The sequence below is a fragment of the Emydura macquarii genome, unplaced genomic scaffold (assembly GCF_026122565.2).
Source record: "Emydura macquarii macquarii isolate MOO-44397 ecotype Brisbane River unplaced genomic scaffold, CSIRO-AGI_Emac_v2 contig_431, whole genome shotgun sequence".
Lineage (NCBI taxonomy): Eukaryota > Metazoa > Chordata > Testudines > Chelidae > Emydura > Emydura macquarii.
This window is the reverse complement of record NW_027130568.1, coordinates 12,043,468-12,063,079: the sequence shown is the minus strand read 5'-3', so window position 1 is coordinate 12,063,079 and position 19,612 is coordinate 12,043,468. Positions and strand designations below refer to the sequence as shown.

Below are 19,612 nucleotides of genomic sequence, written 5' to 3'. Positions count from 1 at the left end.
TGGCTCTGAAGAAAAGTAGGAAAAAACTAGGCCCCTTAAAGACACACAGGGGTAAGAGGCTAACATTTAACCTATCAGTTAGGTTCTATTAGAAAGACCAGATGGGTGAGGTAATATCTTTTATTGGACCAATTTCTGTTGGTGAGAGAGACAAGCTTTCGTGCTTACACGGAGCTCTTCTTCAGGTCTGGGCTATGTTATATGTGATGGGTGACTCACTGGCACATAAATGAAGTTTGTATCATAGAATTAAAGCTGGAAAAGGTCAATTAGTTCATATCAGCTGCCTGTGTAGAATTTTTTTCTACCGTCAGGAGTGAGTTTATGAGTTAGCCAGACTGGTAAATGAGTGGGCCCCCTCTGTTTTGGTGGTTGGGTCTATTAATGGTCTTCCACCATGTGCACTGTACTATAAATGAATTACTCTCTGGGGTGGGGAGGGAATAATTTCAGACAATATTTACTGATATTTAGTTTGTTTCCTTTTGTTTAAATGCATCCCTTTAGTCCTATATCCTTTTGTGCCACACCTAATAATTCCTGTTCTTTCTTTATGCCCTTAAAATACAAAGAATCATAGAAATTAGAGATGGAAACTACCTATTTGGTCACATGTGCATGTCACATTCCCAGTGTGCATTGCAACTCCATTTTTTAGAGAGCAAATGGTACAGTATATTGAATAAAGAACCCTGCCCTCAGTACTATTCAGAGAGCAGTGTCTTTGTATAGCTTAACATGTAACCTTCCTGTAAGTATGTACCCTATAGACCTAGTCATGTCACTGAGCACAATATATTTTCAAAACTGCTTTTCTTCATAGGATTTAAACTATAGTGCATTGGATGCTCTTCTTAGCTTGTCTGATGAGGGCTTTCCATATTAATTTATAGGCATTCCTGTGGTGTTCACCATAATGTCTGAACTATTGCTGCAGACTTAAGAATTTTGTAATAAGATGTGCAGGTCTCCTTTTATGGAACACGTATCTAAATTGATCCTGTAGCACTAACAGCCAAGGGCTAATAAAGGGACAGTCAAATTAAAAATCATACATTTTTTTACAAAAGAAATTTCCTTTCCCATCTAGGGTCAGATTCTACCATCCTGACTCATGTTGAGTAGTACCAGAATAGTTCCATTGATTTCAGTGAGAGTCTTTGAGGACTAAGGTACTATACAATGTGAGTAAAGAGTATCACATTCTGGCCCTAATTTAACTAATAGCACCTTGGATTATGAAAGGTTATTGTTCAATTCAAGAATGTGCTTGGTGCAATTCAAAACAGAACACTTGCTTCAGTGGCTTTATAATCTAAAGATCATAGAGGTAGAATTTTTTAAAAAATCATTAGGTAACAACTAACTTCAGTGGGTTAACACAACATTGTTTGAAAAACTGAACAAAGTCATCACCTTTTGTACAAACACTTTTTATTTACTTTTAATTATACTGCTTATTTACTTTTTGCATGTCTCTCAGCTTGGAAAAGAAAATAGACTACTCAGTTTCTCTTTTGTTTATAATTAATTTCTAGTTTTCTTTCACTTGCCCAATGGTGTAAATACTGCAGGGAGATGTGGGGAGGGGAAGGAGGGAATATTTACATTGGAGTTTAAAAAAAAAAATTACTGAAACTTTTTAGTGGTCTCAGATTTTGTAAAAGCTAGGATTTTACCCACATTTACATTTTGTATGTCTACACAGCAAATGAAAACCTGGGGCTGGCCTGTGCCAGCTTACTAGAGCTCCCAGGAGTCAGGCTGCAAGGCTGTTTCTTTGCAGTGTAGACTTCTAGGCGCTCTGGGATCCTCCCACCTTGCAGGGTCCTATAGCCCAGGCTCCAGCCTGAGAACTCCAAGTCTGCCCTGCAATTAAACAGCCCCTTAGCCTGAGCCCCACAAGTTCAAGTCAGCTAGCACAGGCCAGCCCCGGGTATCTAATTGCAGTGTAGACATAACTTGTAGAGCCATTTTTGACCTGGCAATATTCTTTTTTTTCAGTAGTGATCAGAAAGCTGAATTAAAATAGGATTTCTGTACCCAAAAAAAAGGAAATTCAATTATCTTTGTTTAAGATGAATCGTAAGTCTCTGTATTATGTTGCACAAAAAATAGAAGAGTTAGTATTCAGAAGGGGAACTTTTCATGTACATCATGCAGGGTTGAAATATGTAATGGCTTTGTTTTCATTTTGACCAAAAGTTGAATACTGTGAGTAATCCAGAAGATCTCTACTGGTTTTGTTATGGGAGAATTCCGTCTTACATTTTTATTGATGACTTAAATGACCAATTCCCTTTAAAGGTTTCAGATTTATCAGGATTCTGATATTACTGAATTAAATGTTTCTTAAAGATTCAGATGGTTGTTTAAAATCTAATCTATCCTAAGTAAAAACAAAGCCATAAGGAATTTACTACTTGATTCATACCCTACTACAGTCTTATTACAGTTACAAATAACGAGCAGGTGCACAGTAGATGAAAAAATGGCAAATGCTTTTTTGTTTTCTTTTGCTTTGAATTCGATGTGTGAATTGGCACTAATGCCACAAGATGAGTCGGAATCAGTGTTTTTTTCCAGGTTTTCTCCAGATATAAAGATCTTCTAGCTCCATCTAGTGTTTGCAGAACTGAATATTTAAATATCTTAGCAAGATATATAGGCAACCAAGCTCCTTAACATTTATCTATCAAGACATTTATTAGAATTCTTGTATTCTCGTGGGCAAGTGCTATATTTCCCCATTTTGCCCTCTCTTTTTATGGAGCCAAATAAATATTTGTGTGTGCAGTGCAATAGGTATTTTACATATGACATATTCATATGCCTCTCCTAGTAGTCAAGCAACAGACACCACTTATTTGGTCGACTTAATGTACCCTCTCTACACACACGCACATCATATATCATTTGAAAGATTAATTTGTGTATTTTAAGATGAGATATAATGTGGAGCTGTCAAGTGGTGCTGTTACCATAGAAATGGGGATCAACAATGAGACCATCAACATGTTAAAATGACCACTAGGAAATATTTGCATTTGTTTCTGTTAATTATAGACTCTATGTATTATTTCAAGACATAAAAGTGGATTTCTTTGTAACATCAAAACATCATGACAACAATCTAAAGAGTAAAACAAAATCTCATAATACATTCATACAGGTATCATTGAAATGTAATAGGGCTGGTGCCATTTCTGGTCAACATCATCATCGTCATCTTGTTCACCATTACAATTTCTCTCAAGAGTGCATCGGTTACCACAGTCTTTATTGCCTTGGCATGTACACAGTTCCGTGCAGGGAAGATTTTTCTGATTACAGACACAATTGATTATGCAGCAACTCCTACTTGCACAAGCACAAATAAGGTCTTGTAGAATCTTAGATGCCATTGGGCTCTTGAAGAATACAGGAAGTAGTTCATCATCCACATTTTTCTATCCATGTTGCAATGGTGATCCAATATCTGATTTACTTATGTACAAAGACTTCCATATCTTTTATTTCCAGGAAGCTCTTTTGACATGCTCTTCAAAGCTGCTCTCACATAGTGGGAATGTGGCCAGTAACTTGTCCTTTTAATGGCTAGGTTGAGGTGCAACCAATTCAGGTCTCCGTGGGACTTCTTTTCTTTCTCACTCAGGTCATATAGCATGGTTACCAATTTCCTTGCTCCTGAAATTGCAGCTTGTCCATCACTCTCTTCCAATTTGGCAAGATCTCTGAAGAGGTAAGCTCCCTTTGTTTTGACAACATTAAACACAGATTTTTTCCCTGTATCAGATAGGGATGACTCAGAGTCACATCCTGTTAATGCATGCATAGCAGGAAGTATGTTGTGGAAGTCAGGTGTAAGTGTGTCACAAATTGCACGCACAGGCATTTAAGCCACCCGTGTCACTTGCTGGTAATGGTGCCTGTTTAAATCCACATGTTCTCTGCGTGTTCCATTTTTGGAAAGTAATGAACAGCAAAACATCTGTATCAGGTGATCTAATTACTGTGGTTCCTTTGACACCGAGAGACCCGAAAGCCATATCGGCACATCCAGCAGGCAGAAGAATCCTTGTGTCCAGTTTCTCTTGAGTACTGTACAAGTCATGGGTTTCTCCCATATCTTTACTGGTGATAGACTTTGCTACTTCACCATTGGAAAAGTCTCCAACAAGGAGGAGTATTTGTGTTAGGTGTGCGCCTATGCTCTCAGGTGCATTTTCAACTATATGTTCACAAAGAAGTTTTACAAATGGCTGCTTTTTGGATGCCATGTTTAGAAACTTTTTTCAGGGAGGCACAGGGTGTCCATCAAACATCTTATTTCTTCCATCCCATCTTAGATTCTGTCCAGCATTCTTTCTGCAATTTTCAAAGAGTTACTGTTATCATATCTGTCAAAGACATCAATTATAGAAGTAGTTTTGCCAAATCCTTTTAGGACCTGCCTCAGCTGCTGAGCAGCCAATTCATCAAGGGATTTGCCTCCAGTCATCATTTGTATGACAGCCATGGCATCTGAAGTATGCAGTGATAGCTTTGTTGCATGTTCTGAACTCATGGATTCTTTCAGTTTGAGCTTCCAGTTGATGCCATAGTTCAGCTTTGTATGTTCTTCTCATTGTTCCATCAACATGGAAGAGGGACGTAGGCACTGATCATATTGGGTGACTAAGAACAGTTGCCATCGAAACATCCTCTCTGCATCTTGCTGAGGACAGGGCTCTGTGGAAGACAATTACTTGACTGATAGCTGCTGTGATTGTCCCTTCCTTGCCAGACTTCAGTTTGGTCATGTCAGCAGATATTTTGATGCCAGATTTCTTGACTGGGCTGAAGAAGCAATGTGTCCAATCAGAAACAAGTGCACCTCTCACAAATCTCTCCATTTGTTCCTTACCAAAATCTGCTATTTTCAGCGGAGACGCTTGTACATCTGATGTTCTATGCTGTCCAGTAGACATGTTGATAAGCACCTCTGGATGTGATTCAGGTTCAAATGGATTTGTCATATTGTTAATGACATGGTTGGTAAGAGCTGTAACGTGCTCTTCATCCCTCTTCAGTACAGAGGCAAGGAATTGTCTGTGGACTTTGTCTGCACTACTTCTTATTAGGCCACTTCTTTCTTTCGTTGCTTTTGCATATTCATAACAAGAAGCTGCGTAATCCTATCTCTAACACTAATACTGACTTTTGCATAAGTGTCACTGAATCAAAAAGCTAGTTTCTAGAGTATTTCAGAGGCTAGTGCTGCATGCATAGGCAATTACAAATTAAAACCTTTTATCAGGGAGACCAAATACTACGTTGTATGTACAAAAACTTACAAATGGAGAAGCATTCTATTAGGAATTCACATATATTTATATCTACCCACTATCCAGTATAAACTAGGGTACACAATCTACTGCTATGGGGGTGCACAACCTTCAGTGTGAGACTGATATGGTCAGCAAATTTCCACTGAAAATATAGAAGATGATTATAATTACTTGTGAAATACTTGGACAAGATATTCAATGTGAAACCATTTTATGGTAATGTATTTCAAAATGTTGATATTGACCATGTTTTCCCACAGGCTAAACAGATGAATCTTTTTTTTTTTTTTTTGGGGGGGGGCAGAGAAACCACCCTTACATGCAAAACCAATAAGAATCTTTTAATATATTGTCATTTGATAATTTGGTGTTTATTGGTCAAAGCTAAGGAGTTGAAATTAACTGAAACAGTAAAAACTGTGGTAATAGTCATATTGCAGTGTTTCTGGAGCTGTTCAAAAAGTGACACACTCTCATTTTGGATACCATTGTTTCACCTTGCCTACAGGCTTATGGCACCACTTAACAGCCCCACATCATACCTCATCTAAACATATATAAAATAAGCTTTCAAGTGATATATGATGTGAGTGGGTACTTTAAACTCCAAAAATATGGTCCTTTTTGGAGTATTGCCACGTCTATAGTATTTTTATGTAAGAAATACTTGGGATAGTCTTCAACTCTAAGCTCTTTGGGCAGGGACTCTCCCAACATCTGTGTTAGTACAGCACCTGGCAGCATGGGCTGATTGGGTCTTTTAAGTACCACTGTAATAGAAGTAAAAGTAATAATGTAACTGTAACTTTTTAATTTGTCTCTGCATATTGTTAATGTCTAATAGTCCCATATTTGGATGAAAGTGTGGGAATGAAATTAGCTATCAATATTAATCCTAAAGCTCTAATGCACCATTAATTGTGGCATGCAAATATGCAGAAGTTTTTTACTTCATCAATACTTGCAAAGGAAAATTAATATATGTATAGGTATGAATGAAAATTCACAATCTATGGTGAAAATAGCAAATTGTATTCTTGAACACAAAGTGACTTTGCCTACATTAAGAAAATTTATTTTCACAGCAAGTTTGGGGAGGTTTTTTGCCTTTAAAAAAAGAGAGAGACCGACCGATCCTTCATAGGGCACATTTACAGGAAAAAAGTGTAGTTCAGGGAGAATTTAGCCAAAATAGACCACCGGTTAAGGGTACCAGGAGTGGAAAATGAACATGGATCTCTCACATAGTGATACAAAGTACAACACTCCTGCATCGGTGGGCTGGCTTTCACTTTTTTTTAATGACACTTTAACTTATATGGGACTTTTGCATTTGGATTCAGTATGTGGTTAGGCCTGTTCTACGCACAGTTTTTTATTAATGTAACTATTTCAGTTAGGGGAGTGAATTTATACTGATATAATTGCAATGTAAAACCACCTTTTGTTGACTCAGTTATGTCGATATATCATATCCTCTTTACCTAGTTCACTTTCTAAGCCAAAAACTGCATGTTGGCAAGCCCTTAGTGGAAATGTGTGGAAATGGAATGACCATGTCAGTTCTTAAATAGGTGGAGTAAACAATGAACAATTCCATTCTTTTGTATACAATATATGAGAGACACTTTCTAATTAAAATGTTTTGGAAGCCAGTGTGTCAGTAAAATGGAAGCACCAATTAATCCATAAAGTCCACTGCACTGTCCTTTATATCTCTCTACTAAACACCCACTTCTGCCAAGATATCTATGGTAAATTGCCCTGACAATGGCTAGATGGTGCAAAATGTATTTTATTTGTTAAGGGTCACACTAAAAGGAATATATGCATATTCCTGGTGCAGTTGGCCTCTAGAGAATAATATAAATCACATAATTTACAGATTTATTTCTTATAGCTTTTTTTTCCTTGAGGCAGGCAGACATGGCTAGGATTTCTAAAAATATGTGCCTAAAGTTAGGTTCATGATCCATATTTTGGCACTTAAATAAGTGACCTGATTTTTCAAAGGTTCTGAGCACCCAGCAGCTCCTGTGAAGGCTTGACTTTTTTTTAAATCTTGGCCTGTAAATATTAAAGGAACTGACTCTTCTTGGATTCATCTCCGATTTCAAAGACATTTCCCCACATGCACATAGGTTTTCATATTAAATAAACTAAGACCAATTCGTCATTCTTTGCTTCAGAATTTGGATCTTTCAAAAGGTCTCTCTGTTCCTACTTAGAGCAGATAAACTCTTTAATTGTATCCAGTCTTTTATTTCACTTAACACCAATAATACATTTGGTCATCTTGAGTGGAAAAGAACAGTTTCTAACTGGACAATCCGATTCCAACTCTGGACTGGAAGGGACCTCGAGAGATCATCTAGTTCAGTCCCCTGCACTTATGGCAAGATTAAGTTATCTAGACCATCCTTGACAGGTGTTTGTCTAATCTGCTCTTAAAAATCTCCACAATATTCCTAGGCAATTTATTCCAGTGGTTAACTACCCTGACAGTTAGGAAGTTTTTCCTAATGTCCAACCTGAACCACTCTTGCTGCAATTTAAGCCCATTTCTTCTTGTCCTACCTTCAGAGGATAACAAGAACAATTTGTCTCCCTCCTCCTTGTAACAACCTTTTATGTTTCCCTCTTCCCGTCTCCCTGTCTTTTCTTCTCCAGACTAAACAAACCCAATTTTTTCAATTTTCCCTCATAGATCTTGTTTTCTAGACCTTTAATCGTTTTTGTTGCTCTTTTGTTCTCCAGTTTGTCAACATCTTTCCTGAAATGCGGTGGTCAGAACTGGACACAATACTCCAGTAGAGGCCTAATGAGCATGGAGTAGAGTGGAAGAATTACTACTTGTCTTGCTTGCAATACTCCTGCTAATACATCCCAGACTCATGTTTGCTTTTTTTTTTGCAATAATATTACACTCTTGACTCATATTTAACTTGTGATTCACTATGACCCCCAGATCCCATGTTGTCATGACTCTGCCAGAGATATGGACTTACTGGTAACCAAAATCACTGTGGTCCCCTTCCCACATATGAAACTTCCAAAGCTGCAACCAGAAGCATAGAAACACATCCAGGCATAATTACTAGAGCTGCTTTCTGCAATTTTTAACTTCTGTAACAAACCACTGAACTTTACCATTTACAGTAATTATTTTGAGGGATTCTCTTTCCCTTTTTTAGAGACTTGGGACTGAAGTGGCTCCCAGGGATTCTCATGACACCACCGTGAGCTCTGAACGGCTGGATGGCAGTGGCACAGGTACGGTTGTTTGCATGTCCTTGCATAAAGCAATTCCTGTAATGCCAATAAATTGAACACTCAGCCTGAAGTTACATTTGTCTCCATATTGTGTGCCTGCTACTTTATAAGTGCCCCGTTAAGATTAGTGTAACTGAAAAGGGATTAGCAAAGAAAATTATTTTTTTAGTTTTGTTTACCTTCTGCATTTGACAGCACTTCACATGTAGTCTGTTTCAGTGCTGGGTTGATGGTCAGTTGTTTAACTCTCATACACTGCTCTGTGGGGGCGGGGAGAGAACTCACATACGAGCTCTTCCTCGGGCTCTCTAAGAGGGTTTTCACTGGTGACAGTGGCAGCAAAGCTGAAACTGAAGGTCAGGAGGTAGCATGGAGAGAAAAGGGGGCCTAAGTTTGTTTGCTTCTGTTATGACAAAGCTAAATATAACCAGGAGTTAATTTTGCGGGATTTATAGTGCTCACAAAAGGTGCTGGATTGATAGTCCTAGCAGGCAAAGTGCTTAACCCACTGAACAGGTCCATCACAGGCAGCGGCAGTTCAAGGTGCCCCACACTGCTCTGGAACTTGACTGGCCACCTTGGTAGAGGAGGCTAATTCAGTCTCCACACCAGTACAGGTTTTGGACTTTCCGCTGAGATTGTTAAAATGGGTACCAGCTGGTGCCAATTTTGATGGTGTTTTATGCGATGTGATGACTCCACTTAAGAACTAGATCTCCACTGTGACCAATATTGAAGAAGTCTCTGCATATGCTAAAGAATCCAGTTCTAATTCTTGGACAGGGATGCTGGGAATAGTATTGCTGAAGTGCGTGAAAAGGATTCACAAACTGTGTTCGGAAAAACATTGCCTGACCAATAATGTCAGAAATCAGTTTATGGTTTCCAAACCATTCCTAAATGTGGATTAAAAGCTAGTGGAGACAAAGTTTGTATGAGAAAACCCTATGAAACAGTGCTTTTAAAACATCCTGGCATCACAAACTAATATCTTTGGAGGAGAAACCTCTTTTGCTATCTGTATTATAATAGGCTAGAGATCTAAGGTTTGAGGACTAAGAAAAAGTGGGTGCACTAAGAGCCAAAAGGTGGTTGATCTCAATTTTTCCTTACTGCTTACTCCTGTAAATGACTCATTCCTCCTCCCCAACCCCAGAGCAGTGTGGATACAGCAGCCCATGCTGTCTCTAGTTGTCAGTTCTCGTTTCCCCACTGTAAGGAACTCCCTCTGGCTGCTCCTGTTGCAGTTATAGTTCCATTGTTTTGGTTAATTTATATCAACTTACTGTGTTCTAATAATATTAACAGGCCTGGGATTAGAAAAACAAGTAATGGAGCTAAAGGGAAATTGCTGGATGTTACCGAGAAAACAGTAGACAGTGTATGATTCAAAGAGAGAATATTTTCCTCTCTTCGTTCATGTAAGAAACTGTTGTCTGAGCGCTAAGCAGTCTCTGTCTCTCACACACACACATGGATACAAGTGTGGTGGATAAAAGTAGGGAAAGCCGCCTGCTGTTTTGTTTGCAGTGCAAAGATTTATTGCACACACATGCATGCACCACAACCCTTTTGGTTAGCCCACAACTCAGAGCTGGAAAACAACTACATAAGCTGGAAAAACATTTTGGAGATTGGCCTGCAACTGACTACATCAGCATCCTTCCTCCCCACACTGCTCTTAGAATTCCTGTGCTCAGCACTACTGTAACAAGTAGGTTTTCTGAACTGGAATATAGCTAGCTAGGCCAAGTCAGCATCTGTGGGCACATGTTTTCCCTTGTCAGAAGGCCAAGGCAGCCTAAATTTAGGTGAAACTAGAATTCTGTCCAACCCAAGCATACAAATTGTAAATCACTAAAAATGAAGAATGCTGTCACCCAGTATGCGTACAAATCCAAAGATGGATTGCACATACATGTGCATATAAGCCTCCTGGCATCTTCCCAGGGCTTGGAGGGAAGAAGGAAATTAAGACAGGCAGTTTGCTTATTTGCAAGCTGATGTCCAGCGTGCTTTATACCAGCTTGCACAGCTGGCTCTAGCTGTTTTAGATTTAAGTCCTGGGAAGCAAGTGAGATTTGTGTGCAAATGCATTCAGTCTTTGCTTGGTATAAGTAACGTACTTGGAAAGCTTGCTAATAAATGTGTGACCGTATATTCTATATGCAAAGTTACTAAATAAATTAAAGGGTCATATAAATAGGGTTGCCAGTGCTAATAAATTTCAAATCTGATCTAAAAGCATTAAAACGAAAAAACAGCAACATACACGTATACTCCCCAACAGTTAAGGCTTTTTTTTTTTGCTGTGTCCTGGATTCCACTGTTAGTCTTGGCCAGTTGGCCTGAAAAAATATTGGCTGCAATTTTCAGCTATAGCGCCTAGAAGTACTGTTCTTAATGATCCTGGACCGCTAGAGACTGCCTGTTCTGCTGTTCCTCTTCCGTTATGCAGTGATCTCCTGCTGAAATCCTATCTCTGCATGTCAGTACAAGAAAGTCGTGGAAAGTCACTCCACCTTCTCCTCTCCCTTCCTTCCTCTCCTCCTTCCCTCCCCCCCACCTCCCCAAGCCCATGGGCAAGAGAGAAGAGGGGAAGAGAGGCAGAGACATCCAAAGAAGCAAAAGAAAGGACCTCAGGGGGAGGGGAGAAGGAAGGGGGAAGATTTGACAGCTGCCAGAAAGAGAGGAATGGGGGACACCTTTGGATAAGAGAGAGTTAGATGATGTCCCATGAAAGTGGAGAGGGGAAGCAACCCATATCATCAGCTCCTACAGACAATGGAGAAAGAATGTGGCCAGCTAACCAGCTCTCCAATGTATCCAACAGGGTGGTGACACCAAAACCTGTTCATGAGTGAGTTGTGTGGCCTGACAAACACTTCCCTGGTTTCAGATAAGCATCCACATTGTTGGATGCTCATTACACCTCTGCGGAACTCCAAGTCTTGAGAGTTCTCCCATCACTGCCTTTATAATGCAGGCGCACTTCTGTGGCTGTGGACTTTGCTGTGCAAGTGTACCTGCCCAGCATGCTTTCTGCTTTGTGTAGGACATCTTACTTTTTATTACTATTTTTATTATTATTTTAGTGCCTAAACTCCACCAGACCCTTCCAGAGAGTCGTTTTACCTTGACTAAAGGTGACTCTGTTGTGGCATCAGAAAAAAATTCCAAAACTGAACCAAAGGCTGAAGCTGGTGCCAGGGCTAGATGTCCTTCCAGTACACCCACCAGCCCAAAACCTCCACTGCAGTCAAAGCCCAGCCCGACAGGACGTCCCACAGTTCCACAGAAGCCACGCTCTGCCTCTCGGAATGGTGAGAAGCTGTTCTGGCTGCTTGTTCCAATAGGAAGAATATGTATGAGCAGGGTTTGCGTGTGAACTATAAAGGAAGTGCTAATAACTCAACCCTGAAGAGTAATTGGACATGAAGAGAGAGATTTTTCTGTCATTTGCTCATGAATTGCTTTTTTCCCCCTCTCTAATCCTAACCATTTTTTGTTAATTACTAGAGCTGTGATTTGTAATGGTAAATTTTGAGAAGAAATAGTAGAAATAATGAAAGATTACAGAAAATCACAGTGTTGAGAGACCGTACTTGAGATGGAAGCCTCATTGAGTTTGGCACTGACTAAACCAACTGCCTTTGTATTTACTCTAAACTAAAAACCCCTGACTCTAAATACCAAAATGTTTAATTTTTTTTATCTTTTGTAGGCTTCTCTCAGCCCTTTGAGCAATTAGCCACCATACCATATAATATGCATAAACTTCTTCTGTTCTTCATTTTTGCCTGTGGGTTGCTTTCCTAAATGTTACGGAGTCTTATGCTCCATCTTTTTTTCCTTTCTTGCCCTATGTTGACTGGAGGAGTTATTGTTCCCACTCCAAATCCATTAGTTTGGGCTTTTATAATCATAAAAAATTGCTCTTTGAGCCACTGCTAATGTTTACTCTCTACTAACCTCCTGTTCAGGTATTATCTCAAGACTATAAATGGAGTTGAAGTTAAATGATTCAACTGGTCTCCTACATGTTTACCTACCTATCCACTAACGTGCAACTGACCAAAATGTTATGGATGTTGAGAGTGAAAAGAATTAAACTGCGGAAATGCTGACTCCCCTGGGAGCCATGACAAACACACTGTTTAGCAATTACTCATGGCTAAGAAGCGTGACTTTAACCACCTCTGAGTACCTTTCAAATCTTTAGGCTCTTCCCATGCTCTCACTGGTAACTGCCAGCCTTAGAGAAGAACCATTTGCAGAGGGAAATTGTAGCCTCTTCCTTGCCCTTGATTGTGTACCCTGTCCATTGACTGCCTCATCCTGTCTCTGCCTCACCAGTGGTTAGAACTTACTTCCCCCCTCTCTCGCAGGTACCAGATCGCCATCCAGCCTTTCAGTTGTCTTAAGATATTTGTATTGATTATTTTATAGTCAATCATAAAACAAAATATGCATTCATGTAAACACCACCAGATGTGTACAACAGGAGGGTATCACTAGTTTAGTGACTCTTCAACTTAAGTTTAAAGTAGAGTTTACAGTATCTGAAAATCCTACACAGGAGGAAGGTCTGAACCTACCTGCAGCTCCAAAACTCGTATTTCCTACAAAAGATGTGTGTCCCAGGCTGTGCCTAGACTAAAGCTCTCTTTTGTGACCACAAAGGGAGGCAGACATTCCCAATCATTGTTGCCACTGATTCAGCTCCTCTAGTGGTAGCAAAAATGGGAGTGTTAGTGTACAGCAGGCTCCCACAATTACTGGCATTTTTACCATCTTGTTGTCTAACCTAGCACAGAGAACGCCGTGGTGAAAACACGATGCAGTAACCAGAACCCTGTTCACACTTGTGCTTCATCATTGCTACCGCATGTGAGGCTGAATCAATGTTGCAGAGGAATGTTAGTGTAGAGAAGGCCATGAGATACCTATAGCCCAGGAGCCCCTTTGTCAGTTCAAGTGTTAAGTAGCATATGGAGGATTATCTCATTCCTTAGTCAAGACCAGAATTATTGTTTCCTTATTCATGACTGCTCATTGGTAAGACAAAGCCCCATTCTTTTCAATACTTGTTTGAGTTAACTCATGTTCTAAATATACACACAATATTATTCAATATTCTCTAAGAATTTATTTCTCCTACTTACAACAATGCACCATTTTCTTCATTGGGTGTTTTTCATAAGCATACTGACTCTAAACAATGCCATTATATAGTACTTCATGACCATGCAAACGAAAGGTATCCCCTTTGCAGGTAACGTAGTTCAAGACAGAGAAATTGTACTTTTAGGGAGTCTACATACAAAACATCACTGTAGTATTTATATAACATTGACAGATGTCTGCCATAATTATCCAGTTGTTTAAGAAAATTTTTTTTAAAAGCTTAAAAAAACCTTCAGATTTCTTCAAAGTTCAAAACAGAAATATATTTTTTTTTTAGAAAAAGGTATTGAAGAAGTGATAGTATTACTTTCAAAAGTATAGAGTTCTGTAGACTATAAAAGTTGTTCAATTTGTTTTTATTTTTATGATTTATAGCTATGAAGCTTGATTGGTTTGTCACATTGTCAAGATGATTAAAAATTTCAATGAGACATAATTTTTAAAGAAAAATTCTGAATAATTTTCTTTAGCTTTTCTTTATTAACTGTTACTCTTGCCCTACAAGAAATTAGGTTGCTCTTTTCAGACTTTTAATTGTGCTTCAATAATAGAGAAACGCATTAGGAGTTGAAATTCAGGTCTACAAGGTAACCTACAACTGTAGCAAAACAAGTAACTATTGTATATTAGTGGATAGTTAGACTAATTCCTCCTGATTTTTTTTTAAACTTGCTAGCTAGTAAAATTCAACCCTCAAGTATTCTACTTCCTGAACATTTTTTACTTTTTGCCATAAATTCTAGCATAACTAAAACACTGACTAAAACACTGTGTATTGTTAGTTGTGTATTGTTTCTTTTTAAAAGAGTTCATTGGAAATGCCTGCTGTGTGGATGATATTCTTGGAAGCTGTCTAACAAGACATCACGTGTCTGCTTGTGTGTGTGGTATTTCCACAGACGATCTCCCAGAGTCTCCATCTGGCCCTGGTTCCCCTAAAGTTGCCCTGCTTCCACCTGTGCTAAAGAGAGTTCCTTCTGATAAAGAAAAAGATGGTCAAAGCAGTCCCCAGCCCACTGTCAGATCATTTTCTCATGAAGGTAAGATCGTTGATATAGTCATTGTCCCAATATCCTTTGCCTGGCCTGTCTCTGTTAATGAGTACTTCTTCAAAATAAAACAATCACAATTTCCTGGTTTCTTCATTATTTTTCTAGAAGGGTGCTTTGCATTTGTGGGTAGGAAGCAAGAAAAGGGTGTGTCAATACCGTTCCTCCATTCATTTATTACTATCGTACTTGTTCATGTCAGTTATTCCTGTTTCTTCATTCTGTGCCTCATTTCAGACTAGCAGGCTCAACTGATTCCTCAAACTGGTAAATCGCTGCAAATCTGCCCAAATTGTTGCTTAGAAAACATGATTATATCCATTGAGAAGGAAGGTGGAAATTACTTAAGAGTATAAAATCCTCTTATGTTAATGAATACAACTACACTATTTGGGGTAATCACAAAATACACCTCTTTTTACATTGATTGGCTGCTGAATTCTGTAATATCAACAAATGCAGATAATTATGCTAATTAAATTAAACGTGCACCAGACTCTAGTCTATTACCCTGGAGTAATAGACTACAGGACTTATTACTCCTTATATGGAATGGATAAGATAAAATCATATTTTTATTAACCATTATCTTCCATATATTGCTTATACATAATGCTTGGGGGATGTAAATTAATCCCTTTTCCCTGCTAGAGCAAACAGGAGGGTATAACAAAAGAGATTCAGATCATGACTGTGACAAGCCAGCCAGTGGAGGGAAAAGAGCTTCAAGGCACTACTCTACCAGTGCAGAAGAGGAAGTGAATGCGCTTGGGCACAGGAAGTCACAGCCAACAACTGGTTAGAACCTTCCATTTTCATTTTTCACTGATACGGTGCTTGACAACTGGCACTAACAACGGTAAAGAGGCATATACAGCAGGGAAACTGAATAGGTGTTTTGGTTTGCCACTAAAAAATGAGAGGGGTAAATCTGATGGGACATTAATCCTCTCTGTACTCCCACTGGGAACTCTTTTTCTAAAGGCGGATGTTATCCAAAACAGAAATATATGTGCATTCTCTCTCCACATTGACAAGCACTGAAAGCTACCACAGTGCACATGGAAATTCTCTGACTAAGAGGACCACATGGGTATGTCTACACCAGTGGCTCCCAACCATTTTGAGTGAAAGCCCCACTGGTTAACACTAGGTAAAACATGCGCCCCCCGACCCGTCCCCTCACTGGCCATAAGCACATATAACCCCTGTAAACACATATAATGATAATAACAACAACAACAACACTAAATGACATAATAATCAATTACTCTTACCTGAGTAAGAAGCTAAGCCTTCCCTGGCACAGCCACCACTGCACATTCCGTGTGGCCCCACCTCTTCCCGTCCCTCATGAACTGAGGGTAATGGAGGTGGGCCCTAGCTCCAGGCCCCCACTGGCTGGGGCTGCTCCTCTCTGGCCAGGTGCCTGGTCAGTGTGGGGCTGTGGGAGCTGCTCCTCCGCTCCAGCCGGCATGGAAATCGGGGGGGCTAAATGACCTTAATATTAGTGAAGACTCATGGACCCCCCCTGGAATCTTTGGTGTCGCCTCCCAGGTTGGGAACTGTTGGCGATAAAAAACCTGTGGCACCAAGCATCAGAGCCTTGGTCAGCTGACCTGGGTTTGCAGGGCTCAGGCTGTGGGGTATAAAAATAGCAGTGTAGCTATTCTGGCTTGGGCTGAAGCTTGGGCTCTGACATCCTGCCCCCTCACATGGTCTCCGAGCCAGAGCTCTAATCCAAACGTACACTGCTATTTCATAGTCCCACAGTCCAAGTCCTGTGAGCCTGAGTCAGCTGAACCAGGCCAGTCATGGCTGTGCCCACAGGTCCTCTACAGTAGTGTACACATAAGTGCAAAGAATTAAACTCATTGCACACTATTATTGCATATTATACTGATTATGCCACATTACCAAGCAGTATGTAGCTATGTAGAATGCTGCCTTTACCTTCCTTGAATTCAGTGATTAAGTACCCTTCCTTTCTAAGGCTACATCTTCACTGATGGCGGCAAATTCAGTCAGTGAAGACCCGCTCAGTCGATCCAGAAATCGACGTATTAAGACCACCTTCTCAAGTGGCGTAGCGCTGCGTCGATGGGAACACGGTTCCCGTCAGCGCAGTGCAGTGAAGACTGTGCGCAGAACAGAAGCAGAGAGGTCGACAAGAGTTACGCAAGTTTTTTGCGTAGCTTGCGTAACTCTGGTCGACTGCCACCGAATCTCGGAGGTAGGTGAAGACAAGCCCTAAGACCTGTACATAAAATATTAAAGTATTTATAAAATCATTTTAGCTTGAATGTTGTTAGTGCCAGTTTGAGCACATCACTCTCTGAACCTTTTGAGAACGTAATAGTCTGTTTTGATACAGTACTTTACTAGAATTACTGGAGTATTGGTTCTTAAGCTGAGAAGCCAACTCTGTTCCACGCTTAAGATTTTACAGAAGAGTAGCTTTAATTTAGTGTAAAATTATTGAATAAACTACTTTCATAACTTGCTTGAAAATATAAAATATATATATTTGTTTCTAAAATACTTTATAGTAACCACTGTTCTCAAAATGTTGTATGCTTCTCATTCTCTCTCCTAACTGGGGAAGCAAGTGTACTCATCCGGTGACACAATTGAAGGGCAAAGAGAGAGAGAGAGAGAGTGTGTGTGTGTGTGTGAGAGAGAAAATAATGCAAACTGGATTATAATGCAAATTTGGGGTTATTGTGAGTGTCCCTGCGAACTTGAGTATATCATGCCAGATACATGTACGCCTGTAGAAAGTACTAATCTTGAAATAGGATTGACTTGTTAAGTGTTTCAATTACAAATCTTTAGACATTTTTATCCATATCATCACTCATTTTATTTGAATACAGCATAGTGCTTTGTTTTAGATCTGAAAACAAACTTTCCCTATTTGCAGACTCACACTGGTATGAAGTTTTTCTCCTTTTCTTCCTCCCTCCCCTTTCTGGTTTTAATAGCGAAGAGCCCACACCACTACCATTGGAGAAAACGGTAACGCTTCTGTTGAGTTCATGGGGAAGTAGGAGCAGGACCCAAGTGTGCTAATGTTGTTTTCCCTTGTGCAATCATTAGTAAGACCTGCTTCCATATTTTATACAGCTTCAAAAAGAAGCCCAGGACAGCAGCCCCATGAATACCAGGAACTAAAACAGAGGTCCTTAAGTAAAGATGGTCAGCAGGGAAGCAAGTCCAGTGACTCTGGAGAAGAAGCAGATAAAGATTTTATTTTTGTTTAGTTATCAGTACAAATGCTTGGTAATACAAGATCCTTCATAACAATCAGGCTACAACCATCAATGATCCTTCTTTACACCAGCCATTTTTTAACCCTAGGTGCATTTTCGTGTATAAACCTAATGATCATGATTTACAGTACAATCAGTATGCATTGATTTGGTCTTTAACTTCTGTTATGTATGATTTCAGACCTCCCCTTCCATGCCTTTGCTAAAGCCAGCAATTATATCATGTTCTCTACTTGAATTTCTCTGAAGCAGCTACAAAGAACACCCTGCATTAGGGCATTTAGAAAGCAAAGCAAATAACTGGACACTGTCTTACACTAATACACTGTACAGCAGGTAATGTGTTGTACTGCTGAATGTAAATGTGTCAAATCTGCACGTGACTTACCTATAAATATATTCTTGCAGTATGCAATTGCACATTGTAATTTATATTAACAGAGCACACTAATCAAATAATTTGTATAAATTATATATATTAGATGCTTGAGTATGGTTTTTACATCCTCCCATAGGGAGCTTCTTTCTTCCTGTTGTGTTGTACATAAAACTCAAACACTTACATTTGTGTACTGTCAGAAAGCACAACACAGAAGAATCTGAATGAAATCTTATGCTTCCGCATTCAGACATGAATGTATATAGTTGATTGGAATGAGAGCAATTGACATATTATTAATATTGGTGTTTTCTAGAGGCCTTCTTAAGTTCTGTCTGCATATTAGCTTACTTTTAATGTGTAATTCTAAGAGAAAAATGGTTTGACGCCTGTAAAAACATTTCTGCTTGTTTTTGCATATTTCACGGACATTCACTTACATTACAGGTTGAAGGGATTTTATTCATATGTATATTTGTACCAATAAAAATGATTTTACAACTGAAATATAAGTCTCTGTTTTTAGATAAAAAGCTATTTTATTTATCATCTTTTGGTTCATATGTTTGAATGATGTTAGCATGTCATGATAGACAAGGCTTACAATTTTTTTTAAATGCTTTAAAATTTCCATGGTAACATATCTTCCTGTTGCAGAAGAATATGAAATGCTTCATAGTTTTCTTTATAAAATCGTTTGAGGACACATCCCACTGATCCCTTTGCTCATGACCTTCCAGGTAAAGCATCTTTCACACAGGCAAATAGCCATCAGTTATATCCAATTTGTGTATTCTGAACTGCATTACAGGCCTGAATCCTGCAAAGAATTAGCATGTTATCAACTTTACTCTGAGTAACGTCACTCACTTGCGTGTTTGTAAGATCGGGCCCATGTTTTGTATTTCCAGGGGATCTGATTCTTCACTGCCCTGCTCCTTGTGCAGTCACTTACAACTTGTGCAAAGTGGGTGTAAAATGCTACCAAAATCCAAATGGTAGCATTCTGCAACAGCTTTGGGATATTTAAACAACCACTTTGCATGGGTGTACATCACCAAGCAATGTGCACGGCTGTGGAGAATCAGGCTTGATGTGTACAAGAAATTTTCAGTTTTTCCC

General features: G+C 39.3%; 1 protein-coding gene across 2 annotated transcripts in view; it reads left to right on the top strand.

Moving 5' to 3' along the window:
- Nucleotides 1–18,991, top strand: part of CARMIL1 (capping protein regulator and myosin 1 linker 1) — a 230,025-nt gene extending 211,034 nt beyond the window's left edge. The window contains exons 34-38 of one of the 2 annotated variants that reach the window (XM_067537568.1): nt 8,525–8,603; nt 11,699–11,926; nt 14,690–14,830; nt 15,491–15,637; nt 17,966–18,991. In XM_067537568.1, coding sequence (XP_067393669.1) covers nt 8,525–8,603; nt 11,699–11,926; nt 14,690–14,830; nt 15,491–15,637; nt 17,966–18,102 — 732 coding nt within the window. In that variant the 3' untranslated portion in view covers nt 18,103–18,991. The remainder of the gene's footprint in view (nt 1–8,524; nt 8,604–11,698; nt 11,927–14,689; nt 14,831–15,490; nt 15,638–17,965) is intronic. The other variant, XM_067537570.1, reaches the window with a different exon arrangement.
- The last annotated feature ends 621 nt before the right edge of the window (nt 18,992–19,612 follow it).